At 41.2% G+C, this 23,343-nt stretch overlaps 1 protein-coding gene across 1 annotated transcript in view; it reads right to left on the minus strand.

Moving 5' to 3' along the window:
• Window positions 1–9,692: 9,692 nt before the first annotated feature.
• The window catches only part of wdr11 (WD repeat domain 11), a 79,053-nt gene continuing 65,402 nt past the window's right edge, over window positions 9,693–23,343 (minus strand). The window contains exons 23-29 of the mRNA XM_079559709.1: window positions 21,407–21,590; window positions 17,987–18,082; window positions 16,049–16,214; window positions 14,959–15,056; window positions 14,510–14,655; window positions 13,447–13,529; window positions 9,693–10,809 (exon numbers count right to left, since the gene is read on the minus strand). Coding sequence (XP_079415835.1) covers window positions 10,610–10,809; window positions 13,447–13,529; window positions 14,510–14,655; window positions 14,959–15,056; window positions 16,049–16,214; window positions 17,987–18,082; window positions 21,407–21,590 — 973 coding nt within the window. The 3' untranslated portion in view covers window positions 9,693–10,609. The remainder of the gene's footprint in view (window positions 10,810–13,446; window positions 13,530–14,509; window positions 14,656–14,958; window positions 15,057–16,048; window positions 16,215–17,986; window positions 18,083–21,406; window positions 21,591–23,343) is intronic.

Genomic DNA, 23,343 nt, shown 5'->3' on the forward strand with positions numbered 1-23,343 from the left:
AAAGCTCCAAAAAGTCCGCCCCTTCTCTGTTCCCCATGGTCTTGGGACAACACACAGAGGGGCCAGTGTGTGTCCGGTGCGAGTACAGGGAGGAAACCTGAAGAGAAACACAAACAGACGCTCCCCTCGCTACAGGACAACCCCTCCACAGGCAGCAGGACGGGCTCTGAGTGCTCACAGGAAGAGACAGGTTACTCAGGGATTTGACACTTAACTGGTTTGAGAAAGAAGAGCCTCAAACTGACTCAAGTTGGGTAGAAAACTCCAAATATGTGCTGTAAGAATAGTAGCTTGAAGGCCAGCTCTGTATAATGGCACACACTGTATCATGGCACATTTCGGTGACACCGTGACGATTTTCTCTTGCACTTGTCATCAACATCATCATCCTCGACCTTGAGCTGTGGATATTTCCCATGATGCTCCGGCACGCTGAAGTCTCTCCTGTCAGTGAACGGACACGCTGTTATCACACACCTGCCCGCTTTCTCTGAGGATTACAGTGTCAGATATAAAACATAAAGATACACCACACTGGAGACCGACAGACCCGAGCACAAAGAACCCATTGATCCACATTCACTTCTGAAAGTATTCACACTGAACATTACACAAGACTGTTCGATTAATTACAAAGAGATTAATGTGCCCAGGAGTCAGTCGCTTCATTATACTTTACTGCAATGAACGAACGAAATGCAACAACACTAAAGGTCCGGTGCCATATTGTTTTTCCTGTAGTAGTGGAATGACTACTATGTTATGTGACTACGACTGCGTGCATCAAATACGAGCGATCGCGATGTCGTCACATCCGAGGGCTGTAGTCTGCAATTCACTGTTTTAAAGGAACAGGCCACTGTTTATCCATACTGAAAATGTGTGATATGTTCTTACCTGAGCTTAGACAAGTTGATACGTACCTGGCTGGTCTTTGTGCGTGCCCGTGGAAGAGTGTGCTTGCTTCTAACTTCACCCCGTTTGGAGCTATAGGAATATGTTGTGAGAGGCCAAATGCTAACAACATCTTTGGTCGTTTTGCATGACTTAGGGCACGTACAAAAAACAGACAGTTACGCATCAACTCATCTAAACTCAGTTAAAAACACATCTCAGTATGTAAAAACGGTGGCCTGTTCCTTTAAAGAGGGGGTATTATGCTCTTTTCAATCACATAGCACCAGTCTATAGCGCACTACAATGATGACGAAACCTTCTGTTGGTCTGTAAATGCAGTAAATTAAAATAACTGCCTTGTATAAAATTGCTCTCTCAAAATGGCTGTAGCAAATGTCTTGAAATAGGCCTCTTTCCGACATGCCCCCTCCACACGCTGTCTGTGGCATCAGAGGGGAGGGGGTTCTGCTGAGGAGCAGTGGTTGGTTACTCGACTGGTGACGAAAGCTCGGAGGCGTCTCCAGGAGGTGGGGGCGTTCCTAGGAGGACTCAGGCAAACCTATCCCTAAAATTGCTGCCATCAGAGTTTTTACAGATTACTCAAAAATACGTGAATGTGCCAAGGCAACACTTCAGGCATGTTTTTAATGAGGGAGTGACATATTAACATGATGTAAAGCTTGAAAAAGTCAATTTGGCATAATACCCCCCTTTAAACAAATGATACCATGTTCACTGTGTTCACAAACAGGGCATTGCTTCCCTTGCACTGTAATATATTAGTATTTTTTTTCACAAAACAGGGTTTGAGGCCTACAAATGTCTTCTTATGAAACACTAACAAGGCACCAAGAGCCCCCCTCACCTGTGAGAGGCGTCACAAGAGACGCAATAGGAAACAAAAAAGGGACAAATGAGGTATCCGGGCAAGACTCGCAGCTAAGCCACACATGCCTTCTATCCATACTAGTGTTCTGGCTAATGTACGTTCACTGGAGAATAAATCAGATTAACTGCTTTCCCAGAAGATGGTGGAAGACTGTGGAGCGGAGGGAGCTGCACAGGAGAAAGAAAGGAGATGGATGAGCTGACCAGTGCAGGATGCCACGCTCTGAAACAGAGATGAACACAGTAGGCGCTGCACCGTTTCAGATGATCAGAGGAGCACTGAAGGCAACCAGCCAGGTTTCCTCCAGGTGCTTCAGTTTCATCTACCTCCAAAAACATGCGGGTCAGGTTGGCCCACAATGGCAGCGCGGCTCAGTCGCAGCAGCTCAGGACTAACACCCGAACACTATTTCATTGTACAGTTGTAAAATGACACATACAGTTCTTAGCTAATTACTGGATGCCTCAGCTGTTTGCCTGCCATTCACCAAAACACCCTGTGAAAATAGTGGAAATAAACAACAACAGTGATTGCTCGTATCACAAATATCAACCAAAATCTTGAAGTACTATCCATAATAACATATGAATACTATTAAATCCTACAGATCTAAAAATAGGGCATGACAAGGCCAAAACTGTCCCAGACGCACCATTAAAGAACATTATCTCACCATCACTCCAACCAACATGTGCCTCGACCACAAAAGTCATTTTACAGTAGTCTATTCCATCCGCGAGTCATTTGTGGAAGTTGATAAGAGTTTGTGATGGTGCGGTAATGGGGCAGAGATCCGGTGGGACCCCTATGCACCCTCCCCACCTCCCCTCTCTCTGAAACGCCTGCTGTTTCCAGTGGGGGCCAGCGTGTTGTTTTGAGGTTCAGGACATGGCTGGCTGAACACTGACAATCACTTAAATAGGATTGTACATGGAGACTGAAGCCCGTATAGTTTTAACATCGCCTGAGGGCTCTACGGGCGCAGTGCAGGTACGATCAGATGGGACGTGTGCGTTTCCTTCCTCCACAGTGTGAATTAGGAGGTGAAGTCAGGGGTAGACGGGTGTAATGGCCTGAGCACATGTGTCGGGGCAGAGGCGGGTAACACTCAATTGCAAACAAAGATGTGTTAACTGTGAATGTCATGTGGTATGTTTCAAAGAGGCCGCGAGAGTTTTAGAGAAACTTAGTGCAAACCATCTCAAAAACCGAAGCAGAGTTGTTGAGATTTGAGATCAGGTTGGGACTTGCCCATACAGCGGTCTGTCTGCCCCAAAGGATCATGGGAACTCAGTGACCCGCTGCTGCCTCTGCGCGCTGCACATAGGGGCACAGTCTGACTCCACCAATTCATTTACAACAGACTGTTAATCCTTCTGTACGGAGCAATGCAACACCAGCTCCTGAACAAAACTCTGTGCTCTTTCGTCCACGTCCAAATGTGCTTAATCTTGCTTTTCTTTCACCACGGTATTGCGAGCAAGAACAATCCCCCCCCACCCACACCCCCCCTCAACGGTGTTTGCCAGCGGGCACATGGAAAGGACCTTGAGTTGAGAAGGTTAGAGGGACATGGGCTGGCAAGGAGTCCAGATTTAAGTCCAAAAAAACACTTTAAGTGTTTGAAAAAGAAGAGGAGGGGCAGGTGGGCTGATGGATGAAAAAAGACTGATTAAGTGCTCAAGAAAGAGTACAATTAGACTCAATTCATCTCGTGTGTTGTGCATTGTGTCAGCTTCTGAAACAAATACGTGATCAAATTTAAGAAGCACAAAGCTGAGTAAATAAATACGTAAATCTACAATGACCACAAAACACTAATAGGTTTGAAATAGGTTTTCTTCTAATGACTTTATTTTTTAGTTGTTTTATGGTTGTGTTGTGCAACTTCATGTGGGTCATGTTTGCTAAATCCCCTAAAGTTGTGACCTTAGATCTACTCAGCATGTTAAAGGTTCACTATGCAACTTTATATGTGGGGAAAAAAAGTTGATATTTCTGTGTATTTGACATTGTAGTGACCCCGTAGTTGTATGAGTGGTCAGCATGGCACCTTTACTTTCCATCACAGTGGTCTCTAGGACGCTCCAGGATCCGTTGTTTCGAAGGTTTTCACTCCTGACGGACCCTCTCACCAGAAAACCTACAAAACAATTGATCCTTAAGTGTTGCAGAGACCACCGTGATTGAAAGTAAATGCGCCATGCTCACCACTCATACAGCTACGGGGTCACTACAATGTCAAATATGCACAAATATCACCTTTTTTTTACGCATAAAAAGTTGCATAGTGCACCTTTAATAATAATAATAATAATAATACATTTGATCTATATAGCACTGTACATTTCAACAAAACCTCAAAGTGCTAGTTGTTCATAAGCAGAGAGTCGCTTCTAACTTCACCTCCGTTTGGAGCTATAGGAATATACTGAGAGAGGCCAAATGCTAACAACATCTTTGGTCGTTTTGCGTGACTGAGGACACACAGTTCTTCAACACTGTAATATGGTCTTACCTGAGCTTAGACGAGTTGATGGGTACCTGTCTGGTCTTTGTGCGTGCCCGTGGGAGAGCGTGGTAGCTTCCAACTTCACCCCCGTTTGGAGCCATAGGAATACATTGGGAGAGGCCAAATGCTAAACACATCTTTGGTTGCTTTGCGTGACTGAGGGCACACAGTTCTTCAATACTGAGATATGTTCTTACCTGAGCTTAGATGAGTTGATACGTACCTGTCTGGTCTTTGTGCGTGCCCGTGGAAGAGCGTGGTAGCTTCCAACTTCACCCCCGTTTGGAACCATAGGAATACATTGGGAGAGGCTGAATGCGAACAACATCTTTGGTCGCTTTGCGTGACTGAGGGCACACAGTTCTTCAACACTGTGATATGATCTTACCTGAGCTTAGATGAGTTGATACGTACCTGTCCGGTCTTTGTGCGTGCCCGTGGAAGAGCGTGGTAGCTTCCAACTTCACCCCCGTTTGGAACCATAGGAATACATTGGGAGAGGCCAAATGCTAACAACATCTTTGGTCGTGTCGCGTGACTGAGGGCACGCACAAAGACCAGACAGGTACGCATCAACTCGTCTAAGCTCAGGCAAGAACATATCTCAGTATGTAAAAACGGTGGCCTGTTCCTTTAACTCAAGCGTGTGTTAAAAATAAGCTGCACTTTTCAAAACGGGCAGAAGTCGTTTCATGTTCTCTCATGTAAACACTTAGAATCCAATCATTTAACTTTATTCGTTCTACATATTCAGCTACCTGAAAATAATGGACTTTATATGCAACTTCCTAATTAGAAATCCCATTAGGCCGACTCACTTCAGCGCAGATTTTGGTCTCTCTCCATCCCTTCCACACCTCGCTCAGTCTCTCTGCCACTTTCTCTCCTGGTCCCGTGCCTGAATGTGGTGTTCTCGTCGGGGGCAGGTGCTGCATACTGATGTCCCGGGCGCTAAAGGCTGGCTTCGCTCTCCGGCAGTCATTCATTAGGCCATTACAGGAGCACAATCCGCTCGTTTGTGCGGCCTTCTGTCCCGGCACAAGGTTTTCTTCTGCTTTTTTGGACGAAACAGGCTCAGGCCAGTGAGTAAATGTGAGGCGCACAAAGGAGACCCCTGGCCAGAGGGCTGCGGCCAGCTGTTGGCGGGGCATCTGAGCGAAAAGGGAAAGCAATTAATCCCGAAAAACAGATCCAACAGGAAGTTATTCATTAGAGAGACAGTTTGATTAATGCAGCAACACTGAATCTCAATCTACCTGGCAGTGGGCCGGACTTTAAACACTATTGAGCGGTGATATATTAAGCTTCTTTTGGTCAGGAACTGTTTTATGAATACGAGTCTACGAGGGGATGCAGTTTTAAGGGGAACAGTGCCCTCTTGTGGTGAACATGTAGTAATTTGGAATAAATGGTTTCACTTCAATCTCTTAACCCCCGCCTGAACCGAGCACATTTTCTCCAGTTTTCGCAACCTAAAAGCTTCTTGAACAAAGTGTCAAAACAGTGACGAAAACAAGGATGAAAATACAACAACAAAAAAGCAAAAAAGCAACAAAAGAGCGACAAAAACGTGCCGGAAAAGCAACAATAACACAATAACAAAGCTGCAAAAACACAACTAAAAAGTTCCAAAAACATCATAAAAAAGCGTCAAAAAGCAAAGATACAAAGCAACAAAAAATGACAAAAAACAGACAAAAAGAGACTTTTGTAGATCTTAGCTTTCAAATGAGGCTCCAGTCGAGAAGCTTTTAGATTTAGGTGAAGCCGAACTGGAGAAAATGTGCTCGGTTAAACCACAAACTTGGAACTATTTCAAATTTAAAAAGGTGAAAATGAAGTGTCTGATTGTCAAAGAAAAGAGAACATTTGTAATAAAAAGGGGATATATTAATTTTATCGAGGCCCACGAGATAAAAAGGAGGGAAATGTTATGCTGTAATTACAGGGCCACAGATCAGTGGTCAATGCAGTCAAACATTCAACATTCCACTCTGTCTCACAATAAAATGCTTGTTTTTGAGGTTTTAATCATGCAGAATTATTAAACTTGCAGTACAAAATACTTTCTCTGGCAATGTTGTTAAGAAGCCTTAGGGTCACCATTTGGCCCCCAGGCTGCACTTTGGGCACCACTGCATTATACTAAGCATTCTTAATAAGAAATTACACAATACTTGTATACGGATTCTAAGGTTAAGGTTAAGGTACACTTTATTGTCCCCGTAGGGCAAATTGTCCTCTGCAAATGACCCATCCTCCCTCCTTCCTGTCAGAATCACCTGGCTGGAGGATTCACCTATTGCACATGTTTATTTTAAAAGGTGTTTTAATCTTGTGTAAAAATTTAAATCAAAGTAGTGCTACTGCCCTTATGACCAGACTGAAACTTTGAACTTGGAACCGGAGACAACTAACTGAACAGAAAACAGTACCAAGGATAAGGCTAAGGATGTTAAGGATGTTTTGTGAGATCAATAAAGGTTTATCTTATCTTAAAGGAGCTATACCTGATTGTACTTAAAAGGAATGACATTTATTTTGTTCTCTTTTTGGATATTGTGAACTCAAACCTTTAAGGGAGAAAATAGCGTGCATGAAATGATAAAACATTTGTATCAATTTTATTATCTTTCAGGCTATTTTTTTTTTTTTTTTTACATTTTTGTAAAAGTGTCCCTGAAAAGTGGTCACTTTTCACTTGCAAAGTGATCCTGCAAGTGAAATGTGCTTATAAACCTGTCCCTAATAAAAAAAATCAGATATAGGGCCTTTAAGGTGAATGCAAATATTTCAAACCATGCGAAAAAACAAATTTAAGTGAGGGTGTGTTGCATTCGAACAGCTATTTCAATCATAAACCTTGTCTAACTGGGACTCACCATACAAAGTCTGGGGGATAACCAGCGTTAATCATCCTTTGTGTAGCTAGAGATAACTGACAAATGAGAGGAATGCTTTACAAACTCTCAGTTAGTTAGTATAGTATAATTAAAGCTTTACTCTTACAGACATGGAACTGAAGCTCTTTTGTTCTGTTGTCCTCCTGTACAACTGTCCAACCACTGACGGTCTGGAGTAATGATCATGGTCGAACTTCACAAAACACCACAACAAATAATATTGTTAATAACATTTTAATCATAATCCATATTTACATAAATATTTTCTCTTGTTAAATTTCAGTTTAAAGCGTAAAGCTGATAGTAAACAATGAACCATGTACGTACAATAAAAATAATGACACTATTACAATTCAGTTTCTCAAAATATCCTGTCTAGGCATTTCTCCTCCATTGACCATACAGAAATATTTTGTTCTTACAGACGAGCAGCACAGGTTAATGACACTAGAGGCTGTTAATGTTCCTTACAATGTTTTTGATATGAATAATAAAGAATGATGTTTCGATGTCAGTAGATTGCACTGTGAGGGTCCATGTTTCTAGACCAAGTGTGATCTGGGTTTTGCCGTGGCCTAGAGACCAAAACAAAAACTAGGGAGTGTAAAATACAATGACAGGTTAGAAACTGATCCCACACATGTTTAAGTTTCAGCCTCCATAATCGGGACGACTACACAGCACCACAAATCCACTGCACCAGGTTTAAAGACCCTTTCGGATGTGAACAAACAGGCTGTGCACAGACAACAGGAACATTTCTTTCTAAACTTACGCAAAAATAATGAAATAATGGAAGATATGGCTGCGACTTTGGTGGCATTTTATCATCAGAGGAGCACAAACCAAACACATAAATCAAATGGGAATGACATTTTATTTCTTGCTTCTGCTTCTTACAGAGCTCCCCATTTTGTATTTGTGTTTGATCAACTGTAGCTGCTAAAATGTGAAAAAAAAAAAAAGCTGATTGTCAGTTGCCAAATCAATCTCTTTATGTGGGTAAAAGTGAATTGTCGATGTACGCACCACAACACATGCACAGCCATGTTGTTAACAATCCTTATACAAGTCTTCAGTGAAGAATACAAACACAGTAAAGTACAGACCTTTAGCTTGCAGATCCAACACTATTTTTCCACAGCTGATCCTGTATATTACAACCACCAATGGGACAATCTAGTCTTACAAAAAAAATCACACAAAAAAAAACACAAAAATAAAAAGGTGCAAGGACCCTCTCCAGTTTTAAAGTGGGAAATAAAAGCACAATTTGGACTGAGAGTGAGTCAATGCCAGACTGTGCAACAAGTGACTGCATCTCTAAAAACAGAGTACTTAGATGAAAGTGGATCAGGGTCAAAATCATCTCCAGATGTGCGCAAAATCACTGGTTGTGTTAAGAAGTGCAGACCGTGTTAATACAGCTGCAATAGAGAGGAATGAAGATAGTACACAACTTAGGCTTTGGTCACTTACTTCACCAGCGGCTGCAAAGGAAGTCATTCAAAATCACTCCAAAAGTGGCAGATTTGGTAACAAAAAATAAAATAAAAAGTGCAGTACAAAAGATTCAGGCATACGGTGTGAAAGTCGAGAGCCTTGTTTCCACCAACAGCTACGGCAGAGTCCAGTTTAACATGTGACTGATATGTTAAAAATGTATTGGCTTTATTTTTTATATGATGCTCTGTTGACTTCAGGGTAAACAAAAGTCCACATTCGTTTAGTGCTGGACTCAGGGCGACATATTTCTTACGTAGAATAAGACCTACTTAGTGACATATCGCCCTAAGGACGACAGATGTTGCTTCTATTTATAGGGAATACAAATTATGTTTTTATATGTGAGTCAACATGATTTTATTTGGCAGAGCATGTGCCAGGGCAAAATCCGTGTTTTTTATTTGCTTATGATTTCTTGTGCTTTACTGCAGATGATGAACCTATTTTTCCACAGATATGTTTTTGATAATGTGCATTTTATGAGGAACAAAGACAAAAACGTATGTACACACAGGAAAATTCAAGTTAATGTCCAAACAGAGCAGCTGGGTTTTGCATCACACCATGCACCATAAAAAATGATACTAGCTAGCGTATTACCGTATTTTCCGGACTATAAGTCGCACTTTTTTTCATAGTTTGGCTGAAGGTGCGACTTATACTCAGGTGGGACATGTATATCAAAATATATCATTTCATACGCTTGTTTTTTTCATACTGACAGCTGCTAGAGGGCGCTCTAGGCTTGTGTACCAGTATCTGCTACTCCTGCACCACTGAAGATTAAAAACAACGGTAATCAAGCAGCAGAAATAGCGTGGAGTAAGGGAGGAACTTGCGAGGGACTGGCTAAAAGTGGAGGTTACTCTTACTGCAATGAAGAAAACAAAAAAAGCAAATTGAGGGCTAAAAGCTACATGGCCACAGTTAGAGGAACGGGTTTGCAAACTGGTGCTTGAACAACGTGCTGCCGGAAGAGGCTTGTCAATGGTGCAGTTACGTCTCAGTGCCCAGATAGTTGCCACGGTTGGTGTGACTTATACTCCGGAGCAACGTTTTAGTCCAGAAAATACGGTAAATGAGTTTACAATTATTTCTTAATGTTGCTAAAACCCAAATGGGGAAGTAATTGTAATTTTTGGTGGAATCAAGGCTAAATTCAACAATTACAATTTCAGAAATGCTTTCAAGATTACATTAATGGTAAAAATAAAGCTTAGGAAGTAAACATTCAAAAATCAAACTCATAAAACATCAACCACACAACAATAATCGTCAACAACGTGCGTCCAGTTGCCCTTTCAGGCAATCTTAAGGAAAATTGCATTTTTTTTAAACATTGCATGCAAACACATCTGCGCACTCTCGCAAAGTGGAAACATCACACTTCAAAAACACATTGGAATCACAACCAGACTTCAGCGACGTGGATCTTTATATTAGTGGGAGGAGACGTGTCTGTGGAGGGTCTAACACAAGGGTTCATAGACAAACAGATAGATGGTGGCCTGCACCTTAAAGTAGTCATAGTAGAACATCCAAAAGTGTGTGTAAACAATCAAGCTGTGCAGGCGTAATGATTTAGATCAGTGGTTCCCAACCTTTTGGTCTTGCAAACCCTATGAGTCTTTCATTTCAACTCAAAGTACCCCTCACCTCGTGTGTGCAGCCAATTAATTAGAAAATGATCCACTAAACTCAGACTAATTAGCATATGACAGTGTGTTTTGTTCAAGATAAAGATAAAACACACTTTCCTTTTGACCTGAAACATTAATGAAAAGTAATGCATTGAAGAAAGTTTTGCTGGCTTGTAACGCACACAGGGTTTTGATTATTCACACACACACACACACACACACTGAGCGGCAATAAACTTCATTTTTCCAAACGTTATCCCCTTCACTCAGTGCTCTCCAAACCCACTTCCACCTCATCGTCGGCCAGTAGATTCTCCTGGCCGCCCCCCTCCCCCTGGAACAGCTCCTCCATCAGGGCCTCTCCTGCAGTACCGGCCCGGGACGCCCACAGAGCAGAGCCCTCCCTCAGCCCCAAGGTGCGCAGCAGCCGGGCGTAGTCCAGGAAGGCCGCCTCGATCAGCTTATGTGCAAAGGAGGTCAAGGAGAAAACTGCAATCTGCATACATTATGAAAAGTTTGGAAACGTTATGTGCTCTACCACTGCTGAGAACGGTTTTAGATTTGATGACGCGTGGGCATGAACATTTTATGCAACTGGGACCAGAATTCTGTAGATTGACCAACAGAACAGAATAATAAGGAACGGTGCCCCGCCCTAACCTACACAGAATGAATTATATATTGTGCATCTTTCCATTGGAACTTCCATCAACTATTTATTGGTCTATTGATTTGACCACTTGGGCCTGTCACAAGAGCAGGGGATGCTCTACCCATAGAAATGTGTTGATAGTTTTGCTCCAAGCTCGCTGCTCAAGCATGGCTCTTAAGAAGCTGAAGTGTTTTGAACACTGCTTCAGCTCTCACATGGGTTACAAAGACACGGAATTGCAGGCTGCCAACAGATAGAGGTACTTCTGAATCAAATTATTACTTCTTTCTGCTCCTTTTCATTCATGTGTTAAATGCTGTTGTTGCATTTGCCTTTTAAATTAATGAAAGTGGTTCAATGCTTCAAGAGGTTTTGAATACACCAGCTCTAAAATTAATCAAGTCCTAATTAACTCGCTAATATCTTAAAGCTCGCTCAGTTTTCCTGCTTGTAAAACAAATATATGAACTAATCTAAGCTAACCAGTACAATGAGTCACCCATCAGTGGCCATGTACTGCATCATCTTCAAGATACATCATCACTTAACATTTTTCTGTGATTTATCTTCACTATACTCCGTGTTTGTCTGAGAATTTATCCAACCACATTTTGTTGAGAAATATAGTTGGATAAATCTTGCCAGACAAGCCTGGTCCAGCGCGGCCCGGTGTAATTAATCATTGGCTGGAGCAGAGCCAAAAGTGACCAATGAACAAGCCAGAGGTCAACTCGTGCGTTTACTGTAGGCAATAAATATACTTCAACTATAAATATTGTTTTTAGGCTCGACGTTTAAGCGGCTGAGGCTAAACCAAGTCGAGACCATGGAATAGTAATAAACAATAAGATAAGATAAGATAAGATAAGATAAGATGATACTTTATTGATCTCACAGATGGAGAAATTGCATCTGAGCATCCCCTGCTCTTGTGACAGGCCCAAGTGGTCAAATCAATAGACCAATAAATATGTATGCAATACTAAGAGACTTGAAAATAGCATGTGCAGAACTGCATATAAAGTGCACACATGGGACCTAAATTACATGTTTTTGTATTCAATAGTATAATCTTCTTTAGTTGAGTGTTGCAGCACAATTTGTACTTTGTGTATTGTGGCACAAAAACATGACATTTCTAAACCTAAGGCAAGTGAAACTCTCACCCACTAATGGAGTAATATTTCTAGTGTGACTGAGGAAAAGGTATTCCCCTCTAAATTCAAACTATCAACCTGAAGTTTATTTATTTAATTGACAGGGACATTGCACAACAAATGTGTTACACAAACTAGCTATAGCTACAAGCTAAGTTTCATCTGTAGTCCCTGGGCAGAGGCAAAGTGACAGCAGGTTTATACAGTGGCCAATGAGCATTCTTGTTTAAGAGTCCATTCACAATATAAGATATAAAGCACCGGCAAAAGGATAAACATTCAGATGCAGTATTTACACTTGCAATTACAATTATATACAGTTTTTTTTTTTTTTAATTGTACCTTCTTACATTTGAACACTACCCCGATTAACCAGTTTTGTGCTAATGATCACAAATCATTGAAAGTGAAGTGATTCGCTTAAGTAGTTGCTTGAAACCTTCCATCTGTGTAAACCAAATAACAATAGTGAAAAAGCATTAAAAACGATTATATTTTTACTTTAGGCTCTTGTACAGCACTTGATTACTCACATAAATAATGACGAAACGAACATCTGGACTGGAGTTCACTTTTGTTTGTTTTTGAATTGGTATCAGTATCTAATTAAGTCCTTTTTGTTTAATACAATTTAATACAATGTGGGACATTTTTTGGGTGAATTTTGACAGCAAAGGGGGTCATAGTCTTGAACTGTTGAGTGTTGGGACAATGTGACCATTTTCTGTCGTGGACACTATTTTAAAATAGGCCCAAAGCGCTTTACAGCAAAAAAAACCACTCACCCATTCACACCCTCATTCACACCCCAATGTGTACACACACTGGAGGCAAGGTGAGTGATGTCTTGCCCAAGGACACAATGTACAGCTGCAGGAGCTGGGATTCGAACCCGTGACCTTTTGTTCATGAGACTCTAGTTCTCTTGATGCTTTGTGTTCCCATCAGTGTCCAAATCAAAACGTCCAATGTAAATGTAATCTGGACTTGCCAAGGCCTCAGTTTGTGATCATGTCATTGTGCTCTAATGGATTTAGTTATATACATGTTTCTCTCTTGAAAAACTGACTGGCTCTTCTTTTGTTATAAATGTTGATGATAGTAAAAGATAATTACAAGACAAAATGTTACACCCCTGACCTTTACTTTCATCTGTTTAGGCTTAAATCAAAGTCCATTGTGTAAGAGCTTTCCTGTGTTCACCGCTCACTTATAGAAATGGATGAAGAGAGTGAAGTGCTTTAGCCCTGAAATGAATGCTCCTTGGTAATGCCGTTTTTGAAAAAAGGATATTGGATGCGTCGTTGGCCTCCATCACCCCGTACTTCAGACAGGCCTCGATGAAGAGGGCGGCTCGATCAAACTGACGCATACTGCCCCGAACATGGACATAAGGGACAAAGAGAGGGAAATGAGAGCGAGGAGAGGGCCATTGTCCTAAACTATCATCGCTACAGCGGTGATAGGTGTGCGGCTAAAGCGGATGTCAGCCTTGTGTTCATGATTTACTGATAACGGTCTCTTAAGTGCCCGGTTATGTCAGTGAGACGAAGAGGTTGAAGAAGTCCTGCAGATCAATACTCGACTAGGACAAAAGAGTAAAAGAGTCCTTAGGTCTAGGGAGACACTGAAACTAAAAGCAAAGTACGCTTGTGTGGTAAGTGTTTCTGAAATTACATTTTATGGTACATCCTATAGTTCAGATGTTTGTGCTGTATGGTGAGACAATGTTAAAGTAAAGCCAAATATTATTGGAGATTGAGGAGAATCCGAAAATACATTTAATCTGGTCATGAAGTATACTGAACTAACCTCCCATTTGACGCAATTGTGCTACTTAAAAAAAGACATTGAGCATATTTACTTAACTAAATAAAAGAAGTGAAATGTACAGTTTTTGTGTTTATAGAAGAGTTAAAGAACGCAACATGAATGATCTGTATTTTGTATTGATAAACGTCAAAGCTTCTCGAACAGTTATAATCTCTTGAGAGGGCACACACCAAGGGTGCGGGTACACAAGGCAATGCTCGACTATGTGTCACGATTCGAATCTGTTGAATTCAAAAGTGCAGCCGCAGATATTAACACAAGAGTAAAAATATGGTAATTACAGTGATTACAAGGAACAGTCATTTATTATAAGGTAATATGATTACTAAAGCTAAAGCTCTAACCCCGTAAGATCACCAGTAATCATGGTTAGTGTTTTCCCTTGTTATCCCTAATTGTCATGAACGTCCATCCCGTTATAAAGGTTATTTCTGTGCTGTAACGTTAAGCGCCCTAAAGACTTAACTTTCGTGTTATTCTACCTCCACATGTCCTTTCACTAGGCCTCACTGCGCCTCACCTGTGGAGCATCTCTCCCACTTTGTAGAAGCAGCCAAGAGACAGCAGCACCAGGATGCACTTGGATTTGTGATTGACCTGAGGGGAGCAGAGGTGTTCGGCCCAACGCTTCAGGACGTCCGAGCTCTCAGAGGGGTTCAGACGCACCTGGCAACAAATTTACGCATTCATACATTCAATAAAGCTTCACTACCTAATGGGAGAGTCGCAAGAATAATCACAACGGAAATGACAATGGTAATTTAAAGCAGTAAAAAACGAGCAAACTTTATGTGTCTTCATGGGGTCTAAAGAGTTCAGACCTCTAAAACATTTTGCCATCACAAACATTCACCTATTTTGAAATATAAAGAGTCACAATACACCCTGCGTATTGTGAAATGTAACCACGGTCTAAATACTGCTTTATATCTAAAGCTTCATGTAGATGGATGTGTCACACAGCGTTACCTTCGCCAGCCAAGCAGCGCGGTTCCACTCCCCGTAGGTCTGCAGGTACCGGCACGCATCCGCCGCCTTGTCAATCAAACACAGCAGCTGGACGCCCTCTGACAGAGAGAGAAACAGTCGATGTCTTATACACGTGGGAGGGACCGTCAATATCGTGCACACAAAGATGGGTATTGAGCAGCTCTATGGCTTTAGAAACGGGATAGATTTTTCATGCTTTTCATTGTCTGTTGCAGTCAACCATGGCAGCTATGAACTGGAAAAATATAACACAGAAATTACATAATTTTGTAAAAAAGTCACAGTAGCAGCATTAGTACTAGAATGAACTGTGTGTTTTGGTTAATATTAGAGCAAGGGAATGTTTCCTTTCCTTTAATGAAGTGTACCTGCTGCTACTGTGTCTGCAGTGAACTGATTTTATAATGAACTGATTTCTGCCATCATTGTGCATGGTAGACAATAAAGTTTTTTCTATTCTATTCTATTCTATTCTATTCTATTCTATTCTATTCTATTCTATTCTATTCTATTCTATTCTATTCACTTCTGGGGATAAGCTAATCAATGTTACAATCTATTTCAAATAAGGGTAATAAATGGGACTTCATTTAAATTTTCCTGTTGGAACATTGACCACAAGCAGCAAATATAACAGGCCTCATTATGTTTTTATTGCAAGATAAATAAAGTTCTTATAATTGAACTCAAAACATTCCCAAACAACTACGGCTGTCACAATAATCACGATATCCACTTATTGTTCAATACACCTTATCGCCTACACATTTAATAGCATTTTTCTTTGTAAAACATAGATTTTTAACTGAAGCACATTGGATTACATTATATTTCATGAATTAGAGTTTAGAGCTTTAGAGTTGACAGCATCAAGTATCTTTAGAGTCAATAATATTGTTTATTGCGATAATGTTCTGCTTCAATATATCAAATCTACAGTGAACAACAGATGAACCATCACCTTTAGGACCAAGTGGTGAGTTTTGTTTATGTATATGTGAGAAAATACACTCCCTACTTGTGACTGGAGATTTGAATGGCAAAATATATATCAAAACACATCACAAACCTGCTAGTTTGCCATTCGCGATCATATTGGTGGCCACTAGTTTGATGGTGGACTGGGACGGCCCTGATGAGGTGATGGTGGTGACGAGACAGGCTTTGAGCGAGTCGCAGTAGTAGCTTGGGTTGTCCGCGCTGGTCTCCAAGAGTAGCTGCACCGCTCTGTCCGTCTGAGCGGCGACAGACAAGAGAAGAGGTTACGGAGAAGAAAGAAGCCAGGTAACCACAAAGACACATCCAACAATGCGGAGCGGCCCGGGGGGAAATTATGTTGATTATCTAGGCTCTTCATCTGGGCGAGACAATGGCAGTAGCTCATAGCAGGGTCAGAGGAGTCGGCTTATTGGAGGTATGCTCTTTCATCAGAGTGTTTCCTGATTGCGCCGCACGATAAGGGGGGCGCCGGAGTGGTGACATTGAACGCGCTGGAGGTGTCTTAAATCCCCAACAGATGAGGCTCTGGGGAGAAAGGGGGTGGCACTTATCCTCTCGCAAGCATCATTACCTCAGACAGCAGGCATATATCCTTAGAGCCATTATAGAGCGTGCATATATGCGCAGCTAAGTGCAGGGAGAGGGGGATGTTTGGAGGCACAGGCCCGTTTGTGATTGTAAATTTGTGGCTGGAGTTCACGTTGTAAAAAATAATCAGAGTCTGTTTTGAAACTCACATTTGGTGGGTAAAGTTGGCTTAAAATGGGATGTTTCAAAACAAAATACTTATTAAATCAAATAAATTCATGGGTTTCAGTTGACAAAAATGTCAGAAAACTACTTAAAAAGACACTTGTGTAGTTAATATACAACTTTGGCGGCAAAAGGATACAGTAGCGCAGCGGCTAGTGCTTGTGCTACACAGCTAGAAGGTCCTGGGTTCAATTCCCAACTGAACGGGGCTTTTCTGTGTGGAGTTTGCATGCTCTTCCCCTGTTTGCGTAGGTACTCCGGTTTCCCCTACTACTAAAAACATGTATAATAGGCCAGGATGAATGGAGTGTGTTTGAGAGTGTGGGACAACAGATGCAAATTAGCCCAACATTAGCCTTACAATCCGGCGCGGCGTGTTTACATGCATGAGTCCCATGTTTGTAAGGAAGAAATTTTGAAAGCCTTTGGGGAGCTACATGGAAAGGGCTGGAGTAATACTGGTCGGAGATCCTTGTCTTAAATTATGCTTTTATTCAGGCTTTTATGAATACTTTATACCATTAAGCCTTTGTACTTTTTGTAGTGCAACTAAAAATAGCGTACGTGCTTACAAAATATCATTAGTTAGTTAGTTTGGTTTATTGTCTCCAAGTGGACAACTGCTACTGTCCCCAGTTGTAGTTTTCACTGTAGTACAGGCAGGAAAGCACCAGGACACACACAACAATTGCTTGGTTGCAGGTTCTAGAATGTGATGATGATGTCACAGGGCCCACAGGGGGCCAGAAGCCAGTTTTTCCCTATTAACAGCAATACACTTTCACCAGTTGTATCCAAAAAGAAAATTTATGAATTACAAAAATGATCATTAATATCAGTCACTGGGTCCATGATCTCTCTGTACAAGATCAAAAATGTCCTCAAAAACTAAATAATTTTACCTCTATATAATATTATCGGCCTTTAGAATGCTGTGATGTCACCTGCAACCCAGCAATACATTACAGGCAGACAAAATATTTAATAGGTTTGATCAAGTTTAGTGAAGGACCTTATAAACAGAGGCTTCGTGGATTTCTGTGTGATAGCGTCACGTCCTGTTCATTTAGAGTCTCAACATAAACATATTTTTCTCACTAATAAATATGTAGAATATCTCTTTATAAAAATGGCCAAGCTTTAATTTTAAAAGATGGATGGAAATGTACTTAAATATCAGAAACTATCTAAACTATGAATTAACAAAATATGCTGTCAGTGTTACGTGTGAATCCTGTGGTGGTGCAGTACCTACCTGTCCCAGCAGGAGGAGCTGGTCGGCACATTTCTTTGTATGGTCGTAGCTGGAGCGCTTCACTTCCTGCAGGTGCACTCTGTCCAACTGAAATTTCTGTGGAGCATTAAGAGCGTCATGATGGATTCCCTATTTGCACACACTCAATCAATAAAAAAATAATGAGAAACTGTGTGTAAGCTCAGGGGAGACTAAAAAAAAAGGGAGAGATTTTGCGAGGAAAGAATGAGCCAAGATGAAAAGTGTAATTTAAAAAGTAATTTCAAAGTCTTTAAAATATTCATATTAAGATTGTATCGCCTCTCGGTCTGCTGTTTATTGTGTTTATCTTTTCCATTTTTTATGACATGGTCCTCGGTAAAAGATCATCGCAAATTGCTTTCAAACATCAAAACAGGAATAGATTTTCCCGGCACCGCATCTCATTTTCTTACGAGAGACTAGAGAGCACAAGATCCAATGTAACGCCGGCGTATAAAGTGAATAAGAGCCTGTGCTGGCAGTGCGATGGTGGGAGTTGTGTCTTTGTATCGAACGCGAGGCTTTTCTTTATTATGATGAAGCCTTGTGTGAGCTGTGGCCCTGAACATAAATCCTGCAGAAAGGGGCGGATTGAGTTTAGGAACTTGGAGTCGAGGGTATTAGTAATTATGGCCGGGCGGCTGCCACTGGAGATGCTTTATGACAACGGAGACTGATCCAGACAACTGTGTGAGTCCAAGAAAAACAAGGAAAAGGCGTATCCGCAGTGCAGAGTCAATAAGCAAACGGTACTGAAAAATACCACGATCACAGTGCGTTCGGAAATCTGATAATTCAGTCTGACGTCCTGCAACTATGGGCTGGAGATGGGGACTTGTTCGCTGTGTTGACAGAGAGACACGCATTGATCAATGAGGTGATATTTCAAACTTAGCAAGAGACAGATTGATGCTACAGCGCAAAAACACCACCACAGTAATATCGATCAGTCATGACCTTCGTTGAAATCGTTCGGGACGAGGATAAACTTTCAGCTGAGAATTTGTTGCCGATTGTTGTTTTGCTACTAAAACAAGTCGCATTTAATCCAAAGTGCTATGAAAGTAATGTAATTATATATTTCTGAAGACTTATTTTCAGATTTGTAAGTGTATAGCAACATACTGCATGCCCTCATCGTGTGTTATTAAAAAGTAGTAGTTTAATTCCTTGTTATTGTCGTCAAATGTAATAAATCAAAATGCATAATAGTGTTATGCACCATAGTTCTTTGATTGACTCTGATTCTATATACATTCAGTTGATGAATTGTGTTTTTGGAAAATGGTCTACCTGAAAGTCATGTTTGAGTTGAGTGCAGATGGTAAAGCCTAATTGCTTTTTTAATGCTCCACTTGGGAAAAATGTTTTGCAGCAGCAGCAGCGAACAAATACTTCATGTGTTTCCAGATAATGGCCAAGCATGTATTAAAAATGAAATGCACATCAAAGAGGATTTAACATGATAAAATTAAAATGACAAAATGTACTTTAAATATATATTTTACTGCTCTTACCAGTGATATAATTCTTTTAAATGGATTTCTATGATTCTTTTTAGCTTTTTTCCAGAAGGCTCGTGGGCTTCATTAGACAGGACATATCAAGGTGAACGCAGTTGAAGAGCAGGAGTTAAAAAAACACCTTTAGAGCCAGGACTTAAACCCACTACTACAATAGGGAGAGTAAAGAGCTCCGCCACATGTGCAGCGCCCCATCTATTCAACTTCGGTTTGCGAAAGAGCACTTGGACGCTCCACAGCACACAAAGTTGAATAGTTTGGGAGGAACACACAACGTCATGTGTGGACAAAAAATGGATCAGCACACCAACATCAAAACCCTATCCCCACTGTGAAGAAGCAGCAGGGAAAATCATGGTGTTGCCTCAGGGCTTGGACAATGTGCTATCATCAGTAGAAAATGAATTCACAAGTTTATCAAGATATTTTGCAGAAAAACCTGAGACATTCACAACAGCGTGGAATAAGTAAGTGAACCCCTGTATGTACCTCTTTACAAAATTGCTGCTGTTCAGTGAGATTCAGGCGGTGTACTTACTTATTCCATGCTCTCCTGTGAATGTTTACATGTTATGGCCAGTAAAAATATGATAAAATGTAAAGGTGGTGGGTGTGGTGTTTAGGTGCTATTAGTTTAAGCAGACACTGTTTAATCATTCTTGTGATTTTAATAAAGATCAGACCACATTTAGTGACCAATTTAGGCAGAAATGTGAGAAATTCCAAACAGTGTGGTACTCACTTTTTCCTCCCACTGTAGGTGAAAGCAATTGAATCAATACAAATTCTACTAAAACAGTTTTTAAAATGCCATTAATATATATATACATATATAACAACAAAGCATTACATTAGCTGACCCTTTAACAACGTCAATGTGTAAAGAAGGTGGGAAAAAAGACTTCAGTTTCCAAAAAATGAAAAATGTCCAACCTTCTCAAAAAACTCCACACCAAATGCAATCAATACAAAGGGGCAAACAGAATATACACTTGTAGCTCCTATCCCCTATCTAATTCTATGCTCCTGAAGCAACATTTTAACACAAAACAGTGAAGAAATTTGCACAAAGTGATGCCTCACCTTGTATTTGTAATAATTAGTGCTCATACTTGTTCCAGGAATCCATACCGAAACATTTGTGTTGTTGAGGTAGTATTTATAAATGCCATGGCGTCAATCTGCCTTCAGTAATTTCAAGTTCTGAAATTGTATTCTTGAACAAGGAAAGCTAATATTAGGATGCATTGATGTCTGGCACCGCCCGGGTGTAGAGTAAACTTTTACATCGAGTTTGGAGATGGAGAAAGCCCAATCAATCTTCAGCACAAACTTCTCCATCCCAGAGCAAACAGAGTGGATAATTAAAGTGAAAAACAGAGGCAGAAGGACTGGAGCGCGTTCAGCCATGTCATCTCAAAGACGAATGGGTCCAAACAGTGACGCAGCAAAACACAATGCTTGGATTTTAGACTGAGTCATTTCAATGCGGGGTCATGACACTGGGGCAGCAGTCAGAGAGTTGGTTACTTGATCAAAACACTACTTATTTATGACTATTACGACTTGAAAATGACAATGGAGATCGAGTTGAGAATTAGAGCTTGCACTTACATGTGATACAAGTATTACTGTAGTATTTCTGATATATAAATGTGTGTGTTGTGAAGAGAAAACCATCGTTTGTATTCCAGCTGTACAGCAGAGTGTATTGTACAGCGGGCAGAGTTGTTGACATTATGGCTGGCCGCGCTGCTGTCAGTTTGTTTGCGGCTTAGAGTCTCCTCCAGTGGTTTCTTATTGAGGAATGTACAACTTGTATTCAACAGAACTACATAGCGACCCAGTGAACTGTGTGGTGTTGTTTCGCACTGACCTGGAAATAGGAGCTCTCACAGAGGACGTCGTGGCAGATATCCAGGTGATTCTGAGGCGATGGTTGAGCCTCTTCATTTTGGGTTTCTCCCGTCGACAAATTGATCAGTCGGGCCTGAGCGAACGACTGCAGGTAATGGGACGCCACGGTCCAGAAGTGCAGGTCCGACTCGTCTCCAAATAACCTGAAATAAGGCACGACAATAACTCATTGGAAGAAAAACAAACAAACGGGCCACCTCTACATGTATAACCTCGGAAAATATTCGGTCTTACCATGAGCATCAGTAGACTGCAAGAATATGAGCCTAGAGAGCTTTTCTCAAACTGCGGTAAATGAGCAGCTTTAGTTGGTTCTAGTCTTGGCTTACATAAGGGAATATTTAAATATTGTTTTTTATGGTTTTTAGTTAGTCATTGTTCAGAAATAAAATGTTTGTCCCCCTATTTTAGTCCTTGTTAAAGGAATAGGCCACCGTTTTTACATACTAAGATATGTTCTTAGCTCACTTTAGTCGAGTTAATATATCCCCGTCTGGTCTTTGTCCGCGCGCTCTGTCACGCAAACGGAGCACATACGCAGCCTCTCCCACATGTCACATAGCTCCGAAAAAGCTCACGATAGAAGCTACCAAGCTCTTCCACGTGTTCCCTATTTAAATAAAGTTACGTGAAGTGTTTTCATGCGAAGTATATTTACCCAGAAATGTAGCATGTCGATTTTATAAGCAGATAAAAAGGGGTACTATATTGTGAGGCGTAATGATACGAGGAGTAAAACGTCCGCGCAGTAACTCCTAAAGGTTATTGACGGAAGTGAGCGGGGGAAGTCTTTAGGAGTTACTACGCGGACGCTGTGCTCCTCGTATCATTACGCCTCACAATATAGTCCCCCTTTTTATTTGCTTATAAAATCGACATGCTACATTTCTGGGTAAATATACTTCGCATGAAAACACTTCACGTAACTTTATTTAAATAGGGAACACGTGGAAGAGCTTGGTAGCTTCTATCGTGAGCTTTTTCGGAGCTATGTGACATGTGGGAGAGGCTGCGTATGTGCTCCGTTTGCGTGACAGAGCGCACGGACAAAGACCAGACGGGGATATATTAACACGTCTAAAGTGAGCTAAGAACATATCTTAGTATGTAAAAACGGTGGCCTATTCCTTTAACCCTAGTTTAGTTTGTGGTACTTCTTGTGAAAAGATTGCAAATGATGACAAACCCAGAACTAAACGAGTGCGGCAGATAAAAGATCAAGGACCCGATCTCCCGCTTGGCGTAACAACAGCTGGAAGTTGGAATCTTGCATACAAATAATGGTGCGCCAGTGCTTTTGCCGGAAACCTAAGGGCGTTGATTAGAGAGAAAGGGGTCAACTGAGGCGCGGTGTGCTACAAACAACGCTGACTACGATGAGCGCTTGCTGCTTCCTCTTCGCTCTCTTCTACATTAACATCACGCAAAGCCTCGTGCGTCTCATTAAGCGCTCAGAGGACGAACAACAAACTATTTATCCCACTGTGAGTTAAACACTGTCCGTCTAGCGAACATACATCATATTAAAGAGCGCGGAGTAAAATCTATGCCGCAGAAATCTGAGCAAAACACTAGCACACAGCTCCACACTCACAATGGCAGAAAATATTCCAGTCAATAGGAGGTAAAGCTTGGGGGAGGGACGATCATCATGGGAATCCGTCCAGCCCACTTACTGCTACAGGTATGAAGCTGCTCAGAGCAGATCCCTTCTGCGAAAAAGTCTAGTCTACGGTCTGCGTTTAAAAATGCAAGATCGGGCCGATCAAAGCCACATAGTCTGGTGGTCTTTTGGTAAAGCTTTAATGGCTACATGTCTCTCTTTTCTATCTCTAATATTCATTTACACTTGAATATAGCCTTAAAGAGCAAGAAAGGGAGGGGGGGAAAGACTGT

The sequence above is a fragment of the Gobius niger genome, assembly GCF_951799975.1.
Source record: "Gobius niger genome assembly, chromosome: 7".
Classification (NCBI taxonomy): domain Eukaryota; kingdom Metazoa; phylum Chordata; class Actinopteri; order Gobiiformes; family Gobiidae; genus Gobius; species Gobius niger.